Here is a 19,115-nt window from a genome sequence, read left to right on the forward strand (position 1 = left end):
AGTCAATCTCTTTATCTGTTGGGAAATTTACTGTGCAGTTAGGACTTATCTGGCTTCAACATATGTACATATATTGACGTTAGACAAAACACAAACTAAAAATCTCATCATTTAAAAACCCTGCCACTCTCTCTCTCCCCTCAGCCAAAGGCCCGCCCCTGACAGCAGTGGCTGTGTCCTCTGTATGGAACTGAGGGGCGGATGATAAGGGGGCAACCTGTACACTGCTCTGGACTGCACGAGGCCTTCTAATGCCTTACTCTCAGCTTCCCATGATCCTCAGGGTGGAGGTGATCTGGACAACCCTGTGATGTCGTCTATAGTGGAACTATTTCTCCTAAAGCCATGTGGAGGTGGCAGGCGTTAGCACCTGGGGTGGGTCTCACCTGTCCCCCTGTCAGTCAGTGTTGTCCTGAGGTAGGTCTTCCTATGGGGAGGAGAGGAGGGCGTTGCAGCCTTCCTGCCCTTTGACCTCCATGTTGAAGTTCCAGAGGTATGGAGGGAGGGTGAAGGGCTGGCACAACAGCCATGCCACCGCCCACCCACCATGATGCAGAGCCACTGGGAGTGACTGGAGAGCCAACAAGCCGCAATCTGTTGGTATCTGACGATCTCTTCCGTGTGTGTGTGTGAGTGTTTGACTTTGTCACGTCAGATTCTACTGGACTACTGGAAATTCAAACTTACACCTGCAGGCCTGAACTCAGAAGCCTTGAATGGAGAGGGCAGGAAGACAAACTGTCACTTACATAACTTCAATCACGTTGTTTTTATCTCTTCACTACATTTAGTTGGTTGGTTTGAATCATTGTGGCGTGTGTGTAGATACCGCCATGTTATGTACAGTAGCCAGAGATGAATGACATGAGCAGATCCAGTCAATTCTATATGAGTTTCATACATGACCCAAACAATTATGCAAGTGTTACTTTATGTTTCTTATCATGTTTTCACTGAATTCAACTACAGCAGATTGGGGGGGTCAATTGTGCATGCATATGTGAAAAAGGATGCCTGATGTGACAATTTGATTGAATGGTCGTGAAAGAGGCACTAATGCTCATGAAAGACCAGCTGAGTGCTTGGGACTATAAGGTTCTAGCTGAAAAAAGATGATTGAGATAATTAGCTTTAAAGTTAAGCAGTTTTTATATTGTATTCTTTTGAAATTAACAACATGAATTGTGTTATTTTGAGTACTATATAGGTAGGGAACATTGAACAGAATAAGGCTGTCAATAACTACATTTGAACAAAAATGCAGATTTACCTTAGTCCCAAGCTTGAAGTCGTAATTCCTACAATATTAACATTTTACTAATGAACAGCCACAGTAGACCTAGCCCTAACTGAACAGCACTAAACAAATACAGACCCACTACTTGCTTTAGGACATTTAAGTTGTGCTTATTTGCCCCAAAAGCTAGCCAAAGGCAGCCATCTGTTTCTCCCACCATAGTCTGTAACCACTATCCCAGCTATGGCTAGTTTCCATTCCGGTACCTTTAGTAATGTCACAATACTGTGTTTGTGAGTAGAGGGGTTTGTAATGATTGACATCAAACTTGTAAGTCTTTCATCAAGCATGAAGTCTTAAACTGGCAATACTTCCCTCTGTCTGAGATGATGCTTTTTTTTGAGTAAGCGGTGGTTTTTGGGGGGTGTGAGATTCATGGAGATGGCTTCAGAGGAAGTTACAACTTGTTTGTAACCCCTGTAAATTTCATTAACTCCACTGATGTCAGGCAGCAGAGAAGTTGAGTGTTTTGTATCTTACTTGAGCTTTTTCTTGTATGTATTGAACAAACATCGAAGTATCCCTATTTCAGAATACATATTTTGTTAACGAATTGTACATATTGAAATATGTATTTTTGCACAGGCATTTTCTTATACAAAATGTTTTGGTACAATTGAGATTATTTATTTAGTAATTGAAATAACACGTTTAAGAACTTAACTTATTTGAAGTGGTTCACTGCCAAGTCTAACGCAATAGGCCTATAACTAGAGGTTGAAGCATCTCATGAATCATGTACTGGGATCCTTTAAAAGGTGAAGTGTTTCCACTGTAGCATGTGTTTGTGTGATAGACAATATGTTTTGTTTGAACTCTCCAAGGTCTCACTTGTGCTTTTTACTATTTTCAAGTTGCCTCAAAATAATAATTTTGTGACCCAAATAGCCTGATTCTGAAATGCCCCGCAGGCTGAAAGCTGTGCCAGTTGTCTAAGCGACTTCTATGGATTCACTCAACTAATTTGGCTGCATTCGTGTTTACACCGGCAGCCCAATTCTGATTAGATTTTTCTCCAATAATTGGTCTTTTGACCAATAACAGATCTCTTTCAGAGCTGATCTAGTTAGTGAAAAGAATTGGTCTGCCTGTGTAAACACGACAGCTGTAGACTAACATTTCATCATTGACACTTTCCTTTTAAGGCTGAAGGGACTTAAGCAATCATGATAAACACTTCAAACAGTACAACTGCTTGCATCATTGTTGCCAAACATAATTTGAAACTCAGCATTAAGAAAATTTAGTTTTCAGCGACTCAAAATGCTGAAATTAAGAAAGTGCCTGAATTTGTTTAACACTGACTGAGGACAGTTTTTTTTAGTTTTACCTTACTTGAATGTTCAGTGTTTTAGGAGCTTGCTTTTGAAATCTGCCTATGAACCCTAAATGTGTAAAAAAAAAAAAAGAGGCTTGTCAGCGAGCTGGTATGAAACCTTTTAACTCTTTTCTTTTGATTTGTTTTCCAGATGAGGTGCAGACCAGGGGGTGTTGAAGCTTCCTGGTCAATTATGAATTGCTTGTAGCAGGTTCAGCAAAGTGTTTTGTTTACCCTCAACCTCCACTGAAAACGCTAACCTTGTTTTCATGTGATGGAAACTTTGCAAAGATGTTTATCAAGTACCACAGACTTGGAATGTGAAAGTGAAACACAGCTTGCGGGAGGAAAATATCCTCAGTAAGAGCGTGCAGTTTTTGTATACATTATCAGAATCATTTGATCAGCTGGACTTGTATTGGCTGCTATGTAATTAATGAACAAACATGGTAGGTTAGATTTACTTAATATTTAAAGAAGATTGTATATTCTATTTGATTTGTAACAGGTTTCTGTAAATAAATAATTTATACAGCTATTTATACAGAAAACTTGACTCTCTTCTTTACTGATTTTATTTGATATCTCCAAGTCTGTATCAAAGGAAAACAAAGAAGTCACCAAAAAGAATTTTATATACACAATGAGGGTCAATTCTTGGATACTGGTACAACAGAAAAATCCATCTCTCCCTCCCAAAGAACACGGCCATCCATTTTACATGTTGATAACTCGAGACAACTTCTGGACACGGTTGAGCAACAAGTCCCCTTTCTTGATGGTCTCCTGGTACTGCCAGTTCTTACTATCAGGTCTGGAAGAAATAAAATAACACTGAGCTCTGCCACTTCTAATAGAAACATTTTCACATGTAGGGTACCAGTCAAGTTTGGACACCTACTCATTCAAGGGTTTGACTGTTTTTCATTGTAGAATAGTGAAGATATCAAAACTATAGAATCACACTACCAAAAAAGTAAAACTCTCTTAACCAGCTTCATAAGGTAGTCACCTGGAATGCATTTCAATTAACATGTGTGCCTTTAACTTTATGGCTGCAGGGGCCGTATTGAATAGCTTGGATGAAAGGTGCCCATTGTAAATGGCCAGCTCCTCAGTCTCAGTTGCTAATATATGCATATTATTATTGGATAGAAAGCACTGAAGTTTCTAAAACTGTTTGAATATAACAGAACTCATATTGCAGGCCAAAACTGGAGAAATTCCACTTCCTGTTTATTTTTTCTGTGGCAGATTTTCAACCAAGCTCTCATTGAAATTACAGCGATATGGATGAGTTTTCACTTCCTACGCCTTCCACTAGGGGGGGGGGGTCGAATGAGACAGGAAATAGTCACCACTGCCATGCACGTTCCACCGGTCATCTGAAGTCATTCTAATTCTCCGGTTGGAATGTTATTCAAGATATGTAAACAACATTCTAAAGATTGATTCAGTACATCGTTTGACATGTTTCTACGGACTATTACGGAACTTTTGGGCATTTCGTCACGTTATAGTGGACGCGCTTTGACTTTGGAATTGTTAACCAAAGTAGCTAATCGGACATAACAGACATTTTCGAACAAATCAAGCATTTATTGTGGACTGTGATTCCTAGGACTGCATTCTGATGAAGTTCATCCAAGGTAAGGAAACGTGTCATTTTACATTTACATTTAAGTCATTTAGCAGACGCTCTTATCCAGAGTGACTTACATTCTGGTTTCTGTTGACTACAACATGGCGGCTAATTTGGCTACTGTTCTGAGCTCCGTCTCAGATTGTTGCTTTTTCCGTAAACTTTTTTTGAAATCTGACACAGCGGTTGCATTAAGGAGAGGTATATCTATAATTCCATGAGTATGAAACGATGTGGCTATGCAAAATCACTTGATGTTTTAGGAACTAGTGAATCTAATACGGCAATGTAAACTCAGATTTGTTGATAAATATGAACTTTATCAAACACAACATGAAGTCCTATGAGTGTCATCTGAAGATAATTCAAGGTTAGTGATTCATTTTCTCTTTCTGCTTTTTGAATGCTATATTTTGCTGGAAAATGGCTGTGCTTATTGTGGTTTGGTGGAGACCTAACAATTGTTTGTAGTGCTTTTGCTGAAAAGCATTTTTGATAAGTTCATTAGAGTTACCAGCCCAAATAAATGTAACGGACACATTTCAACATGAACTGTTCAGAGGAGACTGGGTGAATCAGGCCTTCATGGTCAAATTTCTGTGAGGACACCAATTTATAAGAGACTTGCTTGGGCCAAGAAACACGAGCAATGGAAACCTGTCCTTTGGTCTGAATCCAGATTTTTGGTTTCAACCTGCCGTGTCTTTGACGCAGAGTAAGTTAACGGATCTCTGCATGTGGTTCCCACCATGAAGCATGGAAGAGGTGTTGTGATGGTGCTTTGTTGGTGACTGTCTGATTTATTTAGAATTCAAGGCACACTTAATCAGCATTCTGCAGTGATACACCATCTAATCTGGTTTGCGCTAAGTGGGACTATCATTGGTTTTTCAACTGTGTAAAGCATTGGAAAAGCATTCCAGGTGAGGCTGGTTGAGAGAATGCAAAGCTGTCATCAAGGCAAAGGGTGGCTATTTTGAAGAATCTAAAATATATTTTTGGTTAACATGATTCCATGTGTTATTTCATAGTTTGTCTTCACTATTATTCTACAATGTAGAACATAGTAAAAATAAACTCTTGAATGAATAGTAATTCTTACCTGTTTGTTTCCACTATCTCGTTTACTTTGTCGATTTTGCAATGGAGGCGACCAGCAGCTATGAATCGTGAGAGTTCCCTGAGAGGGAAGAAAAAACAAAAGTTATCACAGTACCTTTTCTGTATCAGTGTAATCAAGAGCACCAATTGTCTTCTGATGGGTGGCATCATTCCTATGCGACTCGCAGTCCTCAACCATCAGTGCAGATGAAGTCGTCGCGCTGTCTGGCGTAAGACAATGGAGCACTAATCGGCATTGTGGGTATGGAACAAGAGCTAGTGAGACTCACTGGTCAATGAACTCTGTGCTGACTCCAAAGGCCTCAGCCATGTAACCCAGGGTGAGTGAGCGGTAGGACTCCAGGAGCTGGCTGTAGGCATGGATACGCATCTCTCTCACATAGTAACGGTAATGAGGGGCAAACAGCCAGTCCTTCTTCATATCCTGCTCCACTGTGGCTGCAAAGAGGGGACAGAGACAAACAGGTTTACAACTAAGGAATGGGGGATAGTGAAACATGCATGTCCACTCACTGTCTGCGGACATTCATTCTCTTCAGCTTTACTATTTACACGCCTAAATGAGGGGAGAGAAAAAAGGGGTCTCACCCAGTGACTGGAAGAAAACAGAGTAGCGACACTCGTATAGTGAGAAGAGGTACTGGCGGACAGCAGGGAGACTGTGCAGCACCTCCAGAATCTCTGCTCCCTTTATCACCTGAAACAGAACAGTCAACAGGATAAAGTCATGACAAAACTAGAAATCTGCCAGTTGTATAAAACATTTATCCTTATCAAAACAAGTTTAAATATACCTGTTCTGACATGTAGAAAGTATTGTATAAACATATTCAGGTTTTCTGCAACCATACTTGTCTTATTGTCTGTCAGGGTAAGTACGAAGTCTGCAAAACTACCACCTCTAGAATTATGTAAGCACATTGATGCCCTGTTGACAACACAACCACCGTGGCTCCAGAATCTTCCTCTCCTGCTACCAACCTTTTCTCTGAGGTCGGGCCTCTTCTGGGCAATCATGCAGACGTAGACGGTGTATGTGACAAAAGTCTTGTAGTCCATGAGCTCGTAGGAGGTGAAGGTGGACACAGTGTCCAGGAAGAGCTCAGCAGCCTGTTTAAAGTCGCGGATGGCCACACAGTACAGGCCCTGGTACACCTTCAGACGGTTCCTCCTGTCCCAGTCACCCCCCTCCTCAATAAGGCTGTGCAGATACAAGGAGGTCATTGAAATTATGATGCGTACAAAATACGAGAATATAGAAAAACAGCTTACAATAAATAGTCAATACAATGCCATGGCAGGCAAAATGTTGCTGGCTGCTATGAAATCTAAACCGTGCCAGGTAACACATGAGACTTAATGACATGTCATCATAGAATAGTGAATGCAACTACCTTTTGGCTTTCTCAGTGTTGCGCGTGATGAGGTCACTGTCCATATAGAACAGTCCAATCCTTAGCAGGTAGAACACAATGTCTAGCCGATGTCCCAGGGCCACAGTCTTATCAAAGGTCTTCCTGAAGGCAGTCAACGCTTCCTCCTGTGGAATTACACAGCAAGAAAAACAGTTAAGATACTGGTGATGTGTTGTTGATGGGTTATTTTGTTAAACTAATGACCTACATGCATGGCTAAGTTAGAATGGGGTTTTCTGGGATAGATTCTTGAGGTTTATGTGTATGTATAGCATGATACTGTGTGTATATTGTATAAGGTCCACCGTGCAACCGTGGCACTATGACTGATAACATTTAACATGACTTCTGATTCTTTGGCCTCTGCTCTGAATGTAACAGCTTATGAATGCAAAAGCACCTTATTCCCTATTCTGATGAGATATTCAGCTCTAGCCATCATTGCATCTCGAATTTCACTCTCCCCGAGGTTCTTCTCAGCATCTTCCAGGACATCATCCAGACGTTTCAGCTCGTCCTCGTTGGCCTTCTTCATCTTACTCATTAGGTCTGTGTCAAGCTGCCACTTCAGGTCTTTACACAGGCTCTCGTAGTAAGGTGCCATATCTGTAACAAGACAATTCATCAGCTATCACGTTAGTGACTAGCTAGCGAACTAACTTGTAACCTTTGGCAACATTCTAGCTAGCTAGCCATTTTTATTCCATATGTATCTGGTTAGCTAGCTAGCATAATTTCATTTGAGTATCTAACTAGTTAGCTACTCGCTAACTGACTAAGTAGCAGGTTGATATGGATAGGTATATGTTTGCCAGAAGATACCGACTCTACAGTTAGGCTTGTTTACACTGAGCTGCACTGGGGTCAGTTCAGAAAACATACCTCAATGCAGTGATGCGATATGCCACTGTACTCCAAATGTACCTTTCCATGTTACTATCAGTATTCAATTTGATGGAGCAGTGTGGATAAAGATCAAATCTGAAGTACAGTGGCATATCCCATCCCTGCATTGAGGTACGTTTTTACCACCCATATCTTGCGCCGACTCCACGATGTCTTAATGTAACCATGACTGTGTTCCAACCCCAGTGCAGCTCAGTGGAAACAAGTGTAATGGTAGGGTCGGTATCTTCTGGCAAGGTTTATGTCTGACAGTGATGCTAACGACACTGAACAAAAATATTACATGCAACAATTTCACTGAGTTCCAGTCCATATAAGGCAATCAGTGAATTGAAAGAAATTCATTAGGCCCAATCTATGGATTTCACAACTGGGAATACAGATCTGTTGTTCACAGATACTTTAAAACTATCTGTGACCACTATTTGCCTCATCCAATGTGACATCTCCTTCGCATAGAGTTGGTCAGGCTATTGACTGTGGCCTGTTGGTCCCACTCCTCTTCAATGGCTGTGCGAAGTTAGACATTGGCGGAAACTGGAACACGCAGTCGTACACGGCAACCCAGAACATCCCAAACACGCTCAATGGGTGGTGACATGTCTGGCAAGTATGCAGGCCATGGAAGAAATGGGACATTTTCAGCTTCCAGAAATTGTGTACAGATCCTTGCGACATGTGACCATGCATTATCCTGCTGAAACATGATCTGATGATGGTTTAATGGCACGATAATGGGCCACAGGATCTCGACACGGTACCTCTGTGCATTCAAATTTCCATTGATAAAATTAAATTGTGTTCATTGTCCGTAGCTTATGCCTGCCCATACCATAACCCAACCATGGGTTACTCTGTTCACAACGTTGACATCAGCAAACCACTTGCCCACACGACGGCATCAGTCTGGTCTCGTTGAAACTGGGATTAATCCGTGACGAGCACACTTCTCCAGCCTGCCAGTGGCCATCGAAGGTGTGCATTTGCCTAGTTAAGTCTGTTACGAAGCCAAACTGCAGTTAGTTCAAGACCCTGTTGAGGACAACAAGCATGCAAATGCACTTCATTGAGATGGTTTCTGACAGTTTGTGAAGAAATTCTTTGGTTGTGCAAACCCAGGTTAATCATCTGTCCGGGTGGTTGGTTTCAGAAGATCCCGCAGGTGAAGAAGCCGGATGTGGAAGTTCTGGGCTGGCGTGGTCTGCGGTTGTGAGGCCAGTTGGACTTACTTCCAAATTCTCTAAAGCGACGTAGGAGGGGGTTATGGTAGAGAAATTAACATAAACCAGAGCTGTTGCCAGACATTTTTAACATTCCTACAGTCAGCATGCCAATCGCGTGCTCCCTCAAAACATGAGACATCTGTGGAGGTGTGACAAAACAGGACATTTGAGTGGCCTTATTGTCCCCAGCACAAGGTGCACCTGTGTAATGATCATGCTATTTAATTAGCTTATTGATATGCCACAACTGTCAGGTGAGTGGATTATCTTGGCAAATGAGAAATGCAATGTTGTGCACAAAATTGTAGATTCATAAATGTTGTGTATATTGAACATTTCTAGGACATTTTATTTTCAATTCATGACACCAACACTTTACATGTTGCGTTTATATGTTTGTTTAGTGTAGTGTAACTAGTTACCTACCCGTGTCAACGCATTAGTTAGCAAGTCTACTCGCTAGCGACAAAAATGTGCCAGGCGAGTTAGCTACCTACAGGAGCTAGCTAACGTCAGCAATTTCAACACTTTAAGATAGGAGAACACTAGCTAGCATGACTTGCTAGGCCACATTGCTATATATTTTGTTTACAACAGATAGCTAACGTTACTATTTTCGGTTTATTAGCTTGGCAGAAGCTAGTTACTTTGCCAGTACCGGTACTTTCTGGCTAACGTTAGCTACTCACCGTTTTCTTTGATTGAGTCCATGAGTTCGGTTTTCACTTTAGCATCTTGTCGGTGACCATCCATTGTGAGCAAAAATTTCAGCTGTGCTATCCTAAGATCAGGGTTTTTAGGCAGACCCTCTTCTTCCAGATTTTCCAACGGCATTTTGGCAAATATACAATTAAAGTAATGACTTTACTAAATAGCAGATATATTTTCTCTGGTACAACAAGGGTAAGGGGGAGATATATTTGGCTAGCTAGCTAACAATGACTACGGATAACACTGGTCTGCTACTTCCGCTACAGCGAGAACGTCAGGGGTGACAAGATCAGATGGTGCTGCCCTCGTCTGGCTAATAAGGGAATGTCCGCCGAGCACACGAAGTATGCCAATTTATCTCACGTCAAAGTACACAATTTTTTCACTCAGATTAAACACATGTTGCCAAATGGTTTATAGGCTTTCTTACTTTCTACAGAGACGAGTAGGACTAATGTGACAGCGACTCAGTGGTTGAAAGTTAAGCTCCCTCTGAGATGTAAAATATTAATCTTATTCCTGAAAATGTCTAACAGAGCAACTGTCAGGTGGACATGTAACGTTAGACATAATTGTGTTACATGGACCTATCAAGATATACAGAATGGAGACTTTGTTGAGGCACCTGGTAGGCAACCTTTATTATTATTATTATTGAAACGGGATATACTTTTTCATATCTGAATGAGTAAGTATTAGTAAGTTTCCTGTTATTTTATCCAAAGGTAACATAAGCAAAAATGTTACTGTTGAAAATGTTAAAAATCTATTACCAAATTAGGTTCTTATTACGAACAACACGTTTATAGCCATAACACAATTAATTGCTGTATGAAAGGGTTATAAAATCACAATAGGTACAAATTAGACAAATCTATGAGCACAATGACTCAGCTAAACAGGGAAGAGAAGCAATGTTGACGAGAGGTTACATAGTAGTCTATCCATGCCATCTCTGTCAATGTTTTTTAAAAGCGTTTTAAGAATACTTTTAAGATACATTATTGATTGAGGTTATATACCTCATTGACATTAAATATGTGTCGACCTGTAACTTTCATTGTAAAATGTTTACCCATTTATGTTCTCCATTCCAGACCCGTGGTAATGCTCTAGTCTTCATAATCATTTTGGGTATTGGCGGATCTTTTCAAAATGGGTTCCATGTTACTGTCATCAGTTCCCCTTCACCAGTAAGAGACATCAACACATTGATTCCCCACACACTCATTTTTATTAAAATACTAAATATGTTTTGATGAGTCTGAAATTGCCACAACTTTTCCCATGGCAACAAATACCTAGGAAATATAACATGGTGTTCAAGGTTTATGAATATCTTGTTTTCATCTCACACAAGTTAAATCTGCATATTCAACCCTGCTCAAATGAACACATAGCCTACTTCACCAGTAGACTGTCTGTTTCCATAACCATGTCGGTCTGCTTGCAGTACATCTGGAACTTCATCAATAGCAGTTGGATTGGGCGATATGAAGAAACCCCACCGACACAGACAGTCAAACTCCTCTGGTCAGCTATAGTGTCTCTGTACGCTGTGGGGGGTCTCCTGGGCTCGATGAGTGTCAGGTGCATTGCTGGGAGGTTTGGCAGGTGAGTTGAACTGATTTTTATCATCTGTATTTATCTCAATTTAAGTTACTTTTTCATTCAAACTTTTCTTCATTTCTTCTTCAGGAAGAGAGCCATGATATGGAACAATGTTGTCAACATTGTTGCTGCAGTGATCATGTTCACCAGTAGGGGGGCAAACTCCTTTGAGATGATCCTGATTGCTCGGTTTCTGTTTGGATTCAGTGCAGGTCCTACCAATGTGATGATGTTGCACCTTTCATTTCATGCAGATTAGTTTAATCTATGGATCATTTAGCCATGGTAAAATAAAATCATGGAATGGCCTTATATCTTAATGTTGATAGCATTGATTTTTTTTATTCTTGTTTGTGAATCTCAGGTTTAGGAGTGAATATCCATGCAATATACCTGGGTGAGAGTTCACCCAAAAAGATAAGGGGCATGGTAACACTAACATCTGCTACCTTCCTCTCCATTGGTAAACTGTCAGGACAATTTTGTGGACTATGGTACAGTGCTCATTCTGAATTTCAACATTTCAAAAGACAAAAAAACATCAAGTATCACATTAAACTGATGGTTATCACTGTGTGCCAAATTGGATATCCTGAAATATGCTCTGACTTGATTCTTTATCTCAACTTTCTCAGGGAGATTCTTGGTCGTGAGGATAGCTGGAACATCCTACTGTGTGTTTCAACATGTTTCTCAGTGGTACAGCTGCTAACACTGCCCTTCTTCCCTGAGGCCCCAAGATACTTATTGATAGAAAAGGGCAATGCAGAGGCATGCAAAAAAGGTAGTTTGTGTTTCCTCATAGGCACCAAGATTGAAATTATTGATGTCCAAAGGGATCCATCCTAAGTAGCAACAATCGTACTCAGAACATTGAGTACTGTCTGTGCGAATGTAGAAATGATGTACAGTACTATATTACACTGCATCTAAATACATAAACGTATATTATTACACATAGCGGACTGATTGGCCAAGGCCTGTATAGCTGGTTGCAAAGTCTATACAGCTGAGGAGACTTTAGTTACTTGTTGTATCATATTCAGAAACTGTGTTTGTGTGTCAGCTCTGCAGAGTCTGTGGGGCAGGGGTGAGTACAAGCTGGAGATGACGGAGATGGTGTTGGAGCAGGCTGCCATAAAAGGCGAGACCTCGAAGACTCTCCTGGAGCTGCTGAGAGACAGGAGTGTACGATGGCAGCTCATCACCATGGTGGTGGTGTACGGCTGCATCCAGTTCTCTGGCATCACCGCAGTAAGCACAGCCCCCCCTGTCTTTTATCTCATACTGTACCTACTACTGTACATTCTACATCCTCCTCCTCTTCTTCCATCCACCCTCAGATCAGTGTGTTCTCCTTTGACATCTTCAAGGAGGCAGGCATACCCCTGGATAAGATCCGCTATGTGACTCTGGGTGTTGGAGTGTCTGAGGTCCTCACCTCCATCACCTGTGTGAGTGCTGCTGGGTAAAATGGGCTACACTATAGGGGGTACACTACGATACCCCTCTGTAACTTCTACAAAGCATGGCCATCACTATGTACATAGGGCAATGGGGGGCAAAGTACGGCTCGCTAGACATATTTTAAATGTATTAAATATTGTTATATTGTAAGATTTCTGGTTTAAAATGACTCATTCCATGATATACAAACAACCTCCAATAGATGGCGCTGTAGCCTGACAGCGCGCTCTGTATTTGGGCCTAGTCAGTCAGATTCAGAATACGCTCAGTCATCATAGCCAATTCATTGCTTGACGGCTTTTGACAAAATGAGTGCTGCGAAAATGAGAAAAGTGGGACTCTGAACGTTGTGTGTTTAAAGAAGAATGGACAGCAAAATACTTGTTACACTAATATTGGACATATAGCGGTATGTCTGATATGCCAAGAAAGTGTTGCCGTTTTTAAGGAATATAATCTCAATCATAATTTTTTAAGCAAGCATGCTAACTACGCTAGCGATCTGTCCTCTCAGGAAAAGGCAAGAGAGGCCTCAAACTTAAAAGCTCAACAAAATATGTTTACTAAACGGTTTACTCAAGTTTACTCAAGACTGTAAGTACTGGCACATAAAATCACAAAGCATAGCAAGCCTTTTGGTGAAGCGTTTGTGAACGAGTGTATGGAGCCTGCTGATATACTTTGTCCTGAGAGTAAAAGCCAATTTGGAGAAAATTAGCTTATCACATGATAAGTGAGGAGTGATAGGTGAGGAGTGATAGGTGAGGAGCTAATCTCAGAGTTGAAGAAAAAAAGCAGATAGCTTCAAGCCTTTTTCTATAGCACTAGATGAGAGTACTGACATCAGACACCTCTCAACTTTGCATTTTTGTCAAAGGAATAAATGAGAAATTTGAAATAAGATGAACTTCTTGCAATCGAATGAATGATGGGAACAACCAGGGGCTCTGATTTATATGACAGGAAGTCTGCCAGCTTGGAAAAAATGTATCTACCAAGGAGCAAACTGACAAATGTCACAACAGATAGATCACCAAATCTAACCTGTAAAAATATTGGCCTACTAAAAAGATTACAAGACAAAGGAGAATAAGAAACTCTGAGGAATTGATATTTCTTCACTGTATTACTCATCAGGAAGCCCTGTGTAAAAGTCTGTTAAAGCTGGAAAATGTTGTGGTTATAAAAAGTGTCAACTTCATACGGGCAAGGGGGCTGAACCATCAGTCAGTTCATGCAGCTACTCAATGCGCGCTAGCTAAGCCTGGGAAAGTATATTGCCATGTGTGGGAACTGAGAGGGGACATAGGTTTGTTCCTTGATACGGTCGGAAAGCTGATGACTTCTCCGAGTTGAAAGACACAGACTGGCTGGGCGACTTTGCTTTCGGTGTGGACATATTGGGGCATCCAGACAAATGAGCAGCCAGTCTCTTGCTCATTTTCTGACACTGAGACATACAGTATCACTTTCGACAGTGAGAAAGCACCACCGGACACATCGACATCCAATGTGACAGTGCTTTCAAGGAGAACTACAAAACAGCAACAATGGTCCCGTTCTATGGCTCACTTAACGAAACAAAGTTTACAAACATGAAAAAAAAAAACACCCAAAGGATGCTTGTTTTATTCGGGTCCACATGTGTGTGAACAAATGTTCTCAGTCATGTACCAGACTTTGATGCCCTTGCCAAGAGAGGTGACCAGACCCATTGTTCACATTAAGACTCTGACTGGGGTAGGAAAGGATTATGCTTTTTCATGGTGATGATAATGCAGTGAGAATTATCCAGCAATGCACTTGGATACAGGTTATTTGTCCCCATACATCTGACAATTAACACTTATTTGGACTGAAATGATTGGATAACTGTAAATATGGCTCACATTGGAGATGTGTTCTTAACATGCTTTCAAAAACAGATCATTCCAAATTAAACAGATGCTCTTACCATATGTTCCACTCACATTTTTTTATCTTTTTTTTTACACATCTGCCATTTAAGTTTGCATATTGTGACAAAGTTTGATTGTACTTTACAAGGGTAGAGATGCAGGATCTGTGTGTGTGTTTGACTGTGTCATGTTATAAATTATATCAATTTTGTGAGAAATTTGCTCTCAAAAAACAAGGGTAGAGATGGTACAAGGGTAGAATTGTTCTGCAAGCATATGTACACCTACAGTACACTAGTAGATGCATGTCAATTTGAAAATGAATAGTCTTCACATGTTTTGACATGCATATAGTATGTGGCCCTTCACTTGGTTTCATTGACTTAATGTGGCCCTTGAGCCAAAAGGTTTATCCACCCCTGACCTAGGGTAAAAAGGTTTAAAGTAGAGCCCTTTTTAATTCATGTGAAAATGTCACTCGTTAAGTGGTCATTAGGCAACTGTAGGAATGACCATACAGGAAGAAACACTGTCCCCGTGCAGGAATCCCACCACCTGTGCCTACTGTACAGAAGCTCCGCTACAGGTTGAACATATTTGTCACTAAGATGTGAATGCCCCTCCTGAGCTCCTAAACAGTAAATCATGTCTGAGCTCCTCTGGCTCTGCCATCCCCTGTGCGGTGGGAAGGAGGGAGTGATAGATGGGGAAGGTTCCGGATAAGTTCTGTTGTGTCCGTTCATCCCTAGGGCCTGCTGATCGAGAGTGTGGGGAGGAGAGCGCTACTCTGGGGGGGCTTTGGGGCCATGTCTGCCATCATGATATTAATCACCATCACTCTCAATCTAAAGGTGAGCCCCTTGACCTTTCAACTCTCCTGCATTGTGACAAATATACAGTAAGAGGACCTAAGTGATGATACATGGATGTGTATCACATTAGAATGTGTCCCAAATCCCCTGGGTCACGACTTCCCCAGCAACAGTGGTGGTTGTTCCATGTGCATGGAAAATATACAATAAAATATAATTTATTATGTTTTAACAATATTGTTATAGGATTACAGCTTCTGGATTCCATACAGCACTGTTGGCTTGATATTCCTCTTTGTCATTTTTTATGGAGGAGGACCAGGTATGTTTAATATCAAACCACAGAATGGATTAGTAATAATACAATAACAAAGTATAGACAAAATACCAACATTACATTGCTGTGATCATCAGTGGTGATTGATCTAATGCATCCTTTCCTGTTGCCTGTGCTATTCCTAGCTGGAGTGTTGCCGTCTCTCACACATGAGATCTTTATCCAATCGTGCCGGCCTGCAGCGTTTGTGTTTACTGGGATCCTGCGCTGGCTTGGCTTTTCCGTGCTGGGACTAGTTTTCCCTTTTCTTATCGTAAGTCTATATAGACCATTTTGGAATGAAGTGTTGTAATTATGCTTTTATGATGCTTGCAAAGTTTTATAATTCTTTCAAAGTTACCAATTGAGACACAATGACATTTCCTGAGCACAAAGCACATTGTTCTTCACTATGACAGTTTGATACCCCAGAGATACCAGGCATATAGTAATTCCATACTTTGAACATTACATTGAGACACTGCAATTAAAACTTTTCTTTATTATCTCAGTATTACCTTTGTCTCAGCCAGTCTGTAAAACAGCAGAGCTCTAATTTAGACATAAGTGGAATTATCTCAAATGAAACAAAGGTTTTCTGTAGCCATGAGTAGAACATTAGGAGAGGACTATTTAATCACAGGCTCTCAGCCAACTGTCCAAGTTGTTCCCCTGGTTATTGTAACTATAGGAACTCACCTGCCTGCCTCTTCTCTGTACCACAGGAGCTGCTAAAATCAGTCAGCTTCGTGCTGTTTGCCTGCATGTGTCTGTTGGCGTCATTTTACATCTTCTTCTACCTGCCGGAGACCAAGGGGAAAACCCTCCTGGAGATCTCAGGGGAGTTTAAAAACATCACACTGTGTGAAAAGCCCCTCTCAGTTGACAAGACCCTGGAGACAAGGTTATGAAAACTGTTGATAGCAAATTAACTGAGATTTATCCCACTCTGAGTTGTTTAGTTTGTATCATATCTTCATACAATGTGCACTCACAGCATATATTAAATCAAATGTATTTATATAGCCCTTCTTAGATCAGTTGATATTTCAAACTGCTGTACAGAAACCCAGCCTAAAACCCCAAACAGCAAGCAATGCAGGTATAAAAACAATTGTTTTATGCATCTGAATGACTTTTAGAGACCTATTGATTTATAATAAAATTACTTTTCAAACGATCTTTAATTTACTTGTTTCCAACCTTTTTTACAAGCCATATGGTCTGGTCTGATTGTCTGTTTTCCTGAGAGGGTTCATATTATACATTTTCTAGGACAAAAATGTACTCTTTATCTTTTATATCTCATAACACATAAAATCCTCCCCAAGTCTGACTTCTTACGGACTCATTAGTAAGAACCCTGTACACTTAACCGATGCCCACGGCCCACGTGGGGGACTCCCTCAGCCTCTTAGCTGGCTCTTTGAGAACTGGCTCCCATAATGATGTGGCTGGGTTTTTGATGGAATTGACTTTTCCAGTATGGTTGTGAACCTGCTGGCTCTGAGGGGCTCCCCATCTCCCCCTTATCATTGGCTGCCAGCTGCTGCCAGGCACAGGGTCTTCATTCGCAGTTAAAGGCGCTAGGTGCACAGCTCCCATTCAGGGATGGGGAGTGATTGATATTATCTTAGATGGGTGAGATGTTTCCCCGGCGTCCCACTGTTGTGCGTTATCTCTAGAAGGGATTCATTAGAGGTACCATAGTGACACCTAACCGTTTCTCCTCACTAACCTGCCTGCCTGGCCAATGGGCTGTTTTTACTCTTAGAAAATAGAAAATGCTGACTGAGGTAACAATCATGGACACATACAGTATAATAGGTATTTCCATCTGAGCGTATGTGTCAAATAAAGGGTTGGACTTAGAACAAACAATGTTCTTGACAAATGCAATGTGGTATATTTCAACTGTAAATTATAGAAGATTGATCTTGGGAAGATTAATGCTTAAATATGACAAAATTGAGCGTTCGTGATAGACCATATTGGTTTATTATTTATTGTGCTGTAGTGAGACCAAGTTCAACAGATGGCAGAGTTAATCTGCATTGTGAAAACAACTTAATTCAAGGCATAACAGCACAGACGTTGTGGCACAGTAATATACATGCAACATGCAACGATTTCAAAGATTCTACTGAATTACAGTTCATATAAGGAAATCAGTCAGTTTAAATAAATTCATTAGGCCGTAATCTATGGATTTCACATGACTTGGAATACAGATATGCATCTGTTGATCACAGATGCCTTTAAAAAAATGTGTACAGATCCTTGCAGCATGGGGCCATGCATTGTCATGCTGAAACATGAGGTGATGGCGACTGATGAATGGCACGACAATGGGATTCAGGATCTCGTCACGGCATTAATTCACTGTCTTCATATTGCCATCGATAAAATGCAATTGTGTTCATTGTACGTAGCTTATGCCTGCCCATACCCCCAACATGGGGCACTTTGTTCACAACGTTGACATCAGCAAACCACTTGCCCACATGACGCTGTCTGCCATCTGCAGTGTACTGTTGAAACCGGGATTCATCCGTGAAGAGCATAGTTCTCCAGCATGTCAGTGGCCATTGAAGGTGAGCATTTGTCCACTGATGGTGGTTACAACGCCAAACTGCAGTCAGCATGCCAATTGCACACTCCCTCAAAACTTGAGAAATCTGTGGCATTGTATTGTGTGACAAAACTGCACATTTTAGAGTGGCCTTCTCTTGTTCCCAGCTTCTTGATATGCCACACCTGTCAGGTGGATGGCAAAGGAGAAATGCTCACTAACAGGGATGTAAACAAATTTGTGCACAAAATGTTAGAGAAATAAGCTTTTTGTGCTTATGGAACATTTCTGGGATCTTATTTCAGCTCATGAAACATGGGCCCAACACTTTACATGTTGCATTTATATTTTTGTTCAGTGTACATTCACACTAACATCTTTTGAGGGAATCAGTGATAAAAATAGGTTTGGTTGACTGATACTGCTTCTCAATGCGTCACAATACAACAAAATGCATTTTTTGAAAGGACAACCATTAAGGTCAGTTCATATGATCACTGAAGAACCATTTTGCTGAAGTGAAAATGATATTATCCCAAAACCACTGTACAAGGTCATACCGTGAAAGATACATTTTAAAATGTCTGGTGCTATTTTTAGGACTTTTACTGGCTTCAATAAACTCCTGCCTCTGCACATAATGGAAAAGCCGTCTCCAGTAGCTGTTCCTCATGGACACAGAGGTGAAATGTGGGCCAAGCACTCAGTAACAATATTGCAAACAAAACTTACAAGGCATTCATGGTAGTTCCGTAAAATGACCTAGTTTAGATCTACAGTATATGACTGAAACCTCCTGGCCACA

The 19,115-nt window shown here is 40.9% G+C and overlaps 3 protein-coding genes across 5 annotated transcripts in view; 2 read left to right on the forward strand and 1 right to left on the reverse strand.

Annotated features, from left to right (window-relative positions):
- Window positions 1-3,157, forward strand: part of LOC124004364 (ataxin-7-like) — a 41,699-nt gene extending 38,542 nt beyond the window's left edge. For both annotated transcript variants that reach the window (XM_046313210.1, XM_046313209.1), the window contains one exon: window positions 145-3,157. In XM_046313210.1, the coding sequence (XP_046169166.1) occupies window positions 145-162 (18 nt within the window). In that variant the 3' untranslated portion in view covers window positions 163-3,157. The remainder of the gene's footprint in view (window positions 1-144) is intronic.
- Window positions 3,158-3,172: 15 nt separating this feature from the next.
- On the reverse strand, window positions 3,173-9,907 carry LOC124004366 (26S proteasome non-ATPase regulatory subunit 6-like). The gene is made up of 8 exons (XM_046313213.1): window positions 9,613-9,907; window positions 7,195-7,400; window positions 6,774-6,919; window positions 6,361-6,580; window positions 5,968-6,076; window positions 5,649-5,817; window positions 5,360-5,437; window positions 3,173-3,429 (listed from the first exon to the last, which is right to left on the reverse strand). Exons 1-8 carry the CDS (start codon window positions 9,755-9,757, stop codon window positions 3,333-3,335), a joined length of 1,170 nt encoding a protein of 389 aa, XP_046169169.1. The 5' UTR covers window positions 9,758-9,907; the 3' UTR covers window positions 3,173-3,332.
- On the forward strand, window positions 9,742-16,925 carry slc2a9l1 (solute carrier family 2 member 9, like 1). 2 transcript variants are annotated; one of them, XM_046313212.1, is made up of 12 exons: window positions 9,742-9,978; window positions 10,732-10,827; window positions 11,088-11,248; window positions 11,333-11,457; window positions 11,610-11,739; window positions 11,881-12,029; window positions 12,312-12,499; window positions 12,589-12,699; window positions 15,360-15,461; window positions 15,669-15,744; window positions 15,885-16,012; window positions 16,464-16,925. In XM_046313212.1, the coding sequence occupies exons 3-12, from the start codon at window positions 11,214-11,216 to the stop codon at window positions 16,647-16,649; spliced, it is 1,230 nt and encodes a 409-aa protein (XP_046169168.1). In that variant the 5' UTR covers window positions 9,742-9,978; window positions 10,732-10,827; window positions 11,088-11,213; the 3' UTR covers window positions 16,650-16,925. The 2 variants fall into 2 exon arrangements, with proteins under 2 accessions (XP_046169168.1, XP_046169167.1); XM_046313211.1 differs by lacking the exon at window positions 9,742-9,978 and adding an exon at window positions 10,167-10,262.
- The last annotated feature ends 2,190 nt before the right edge of the window (window positions 16,926-19,115 follow it).

Source organism: Oncorhynchus gorbuscha, linkage group LG18 (genome assembly GCF_021184085.1).
Source record: "Oncorhynchus gorbuscha isolate QuinsamMale2020 ecotype Even-year linkage group LG18, OgorEven_v1.0, whole genome shotgun sequence".
Lineage (NCBI taxonomy): Eukaryota > Metazoa > Chordata > Actinopteri > Salmoniformes > Salmonidae > Oncorhynchus > Oncorhynchus gorbuscha.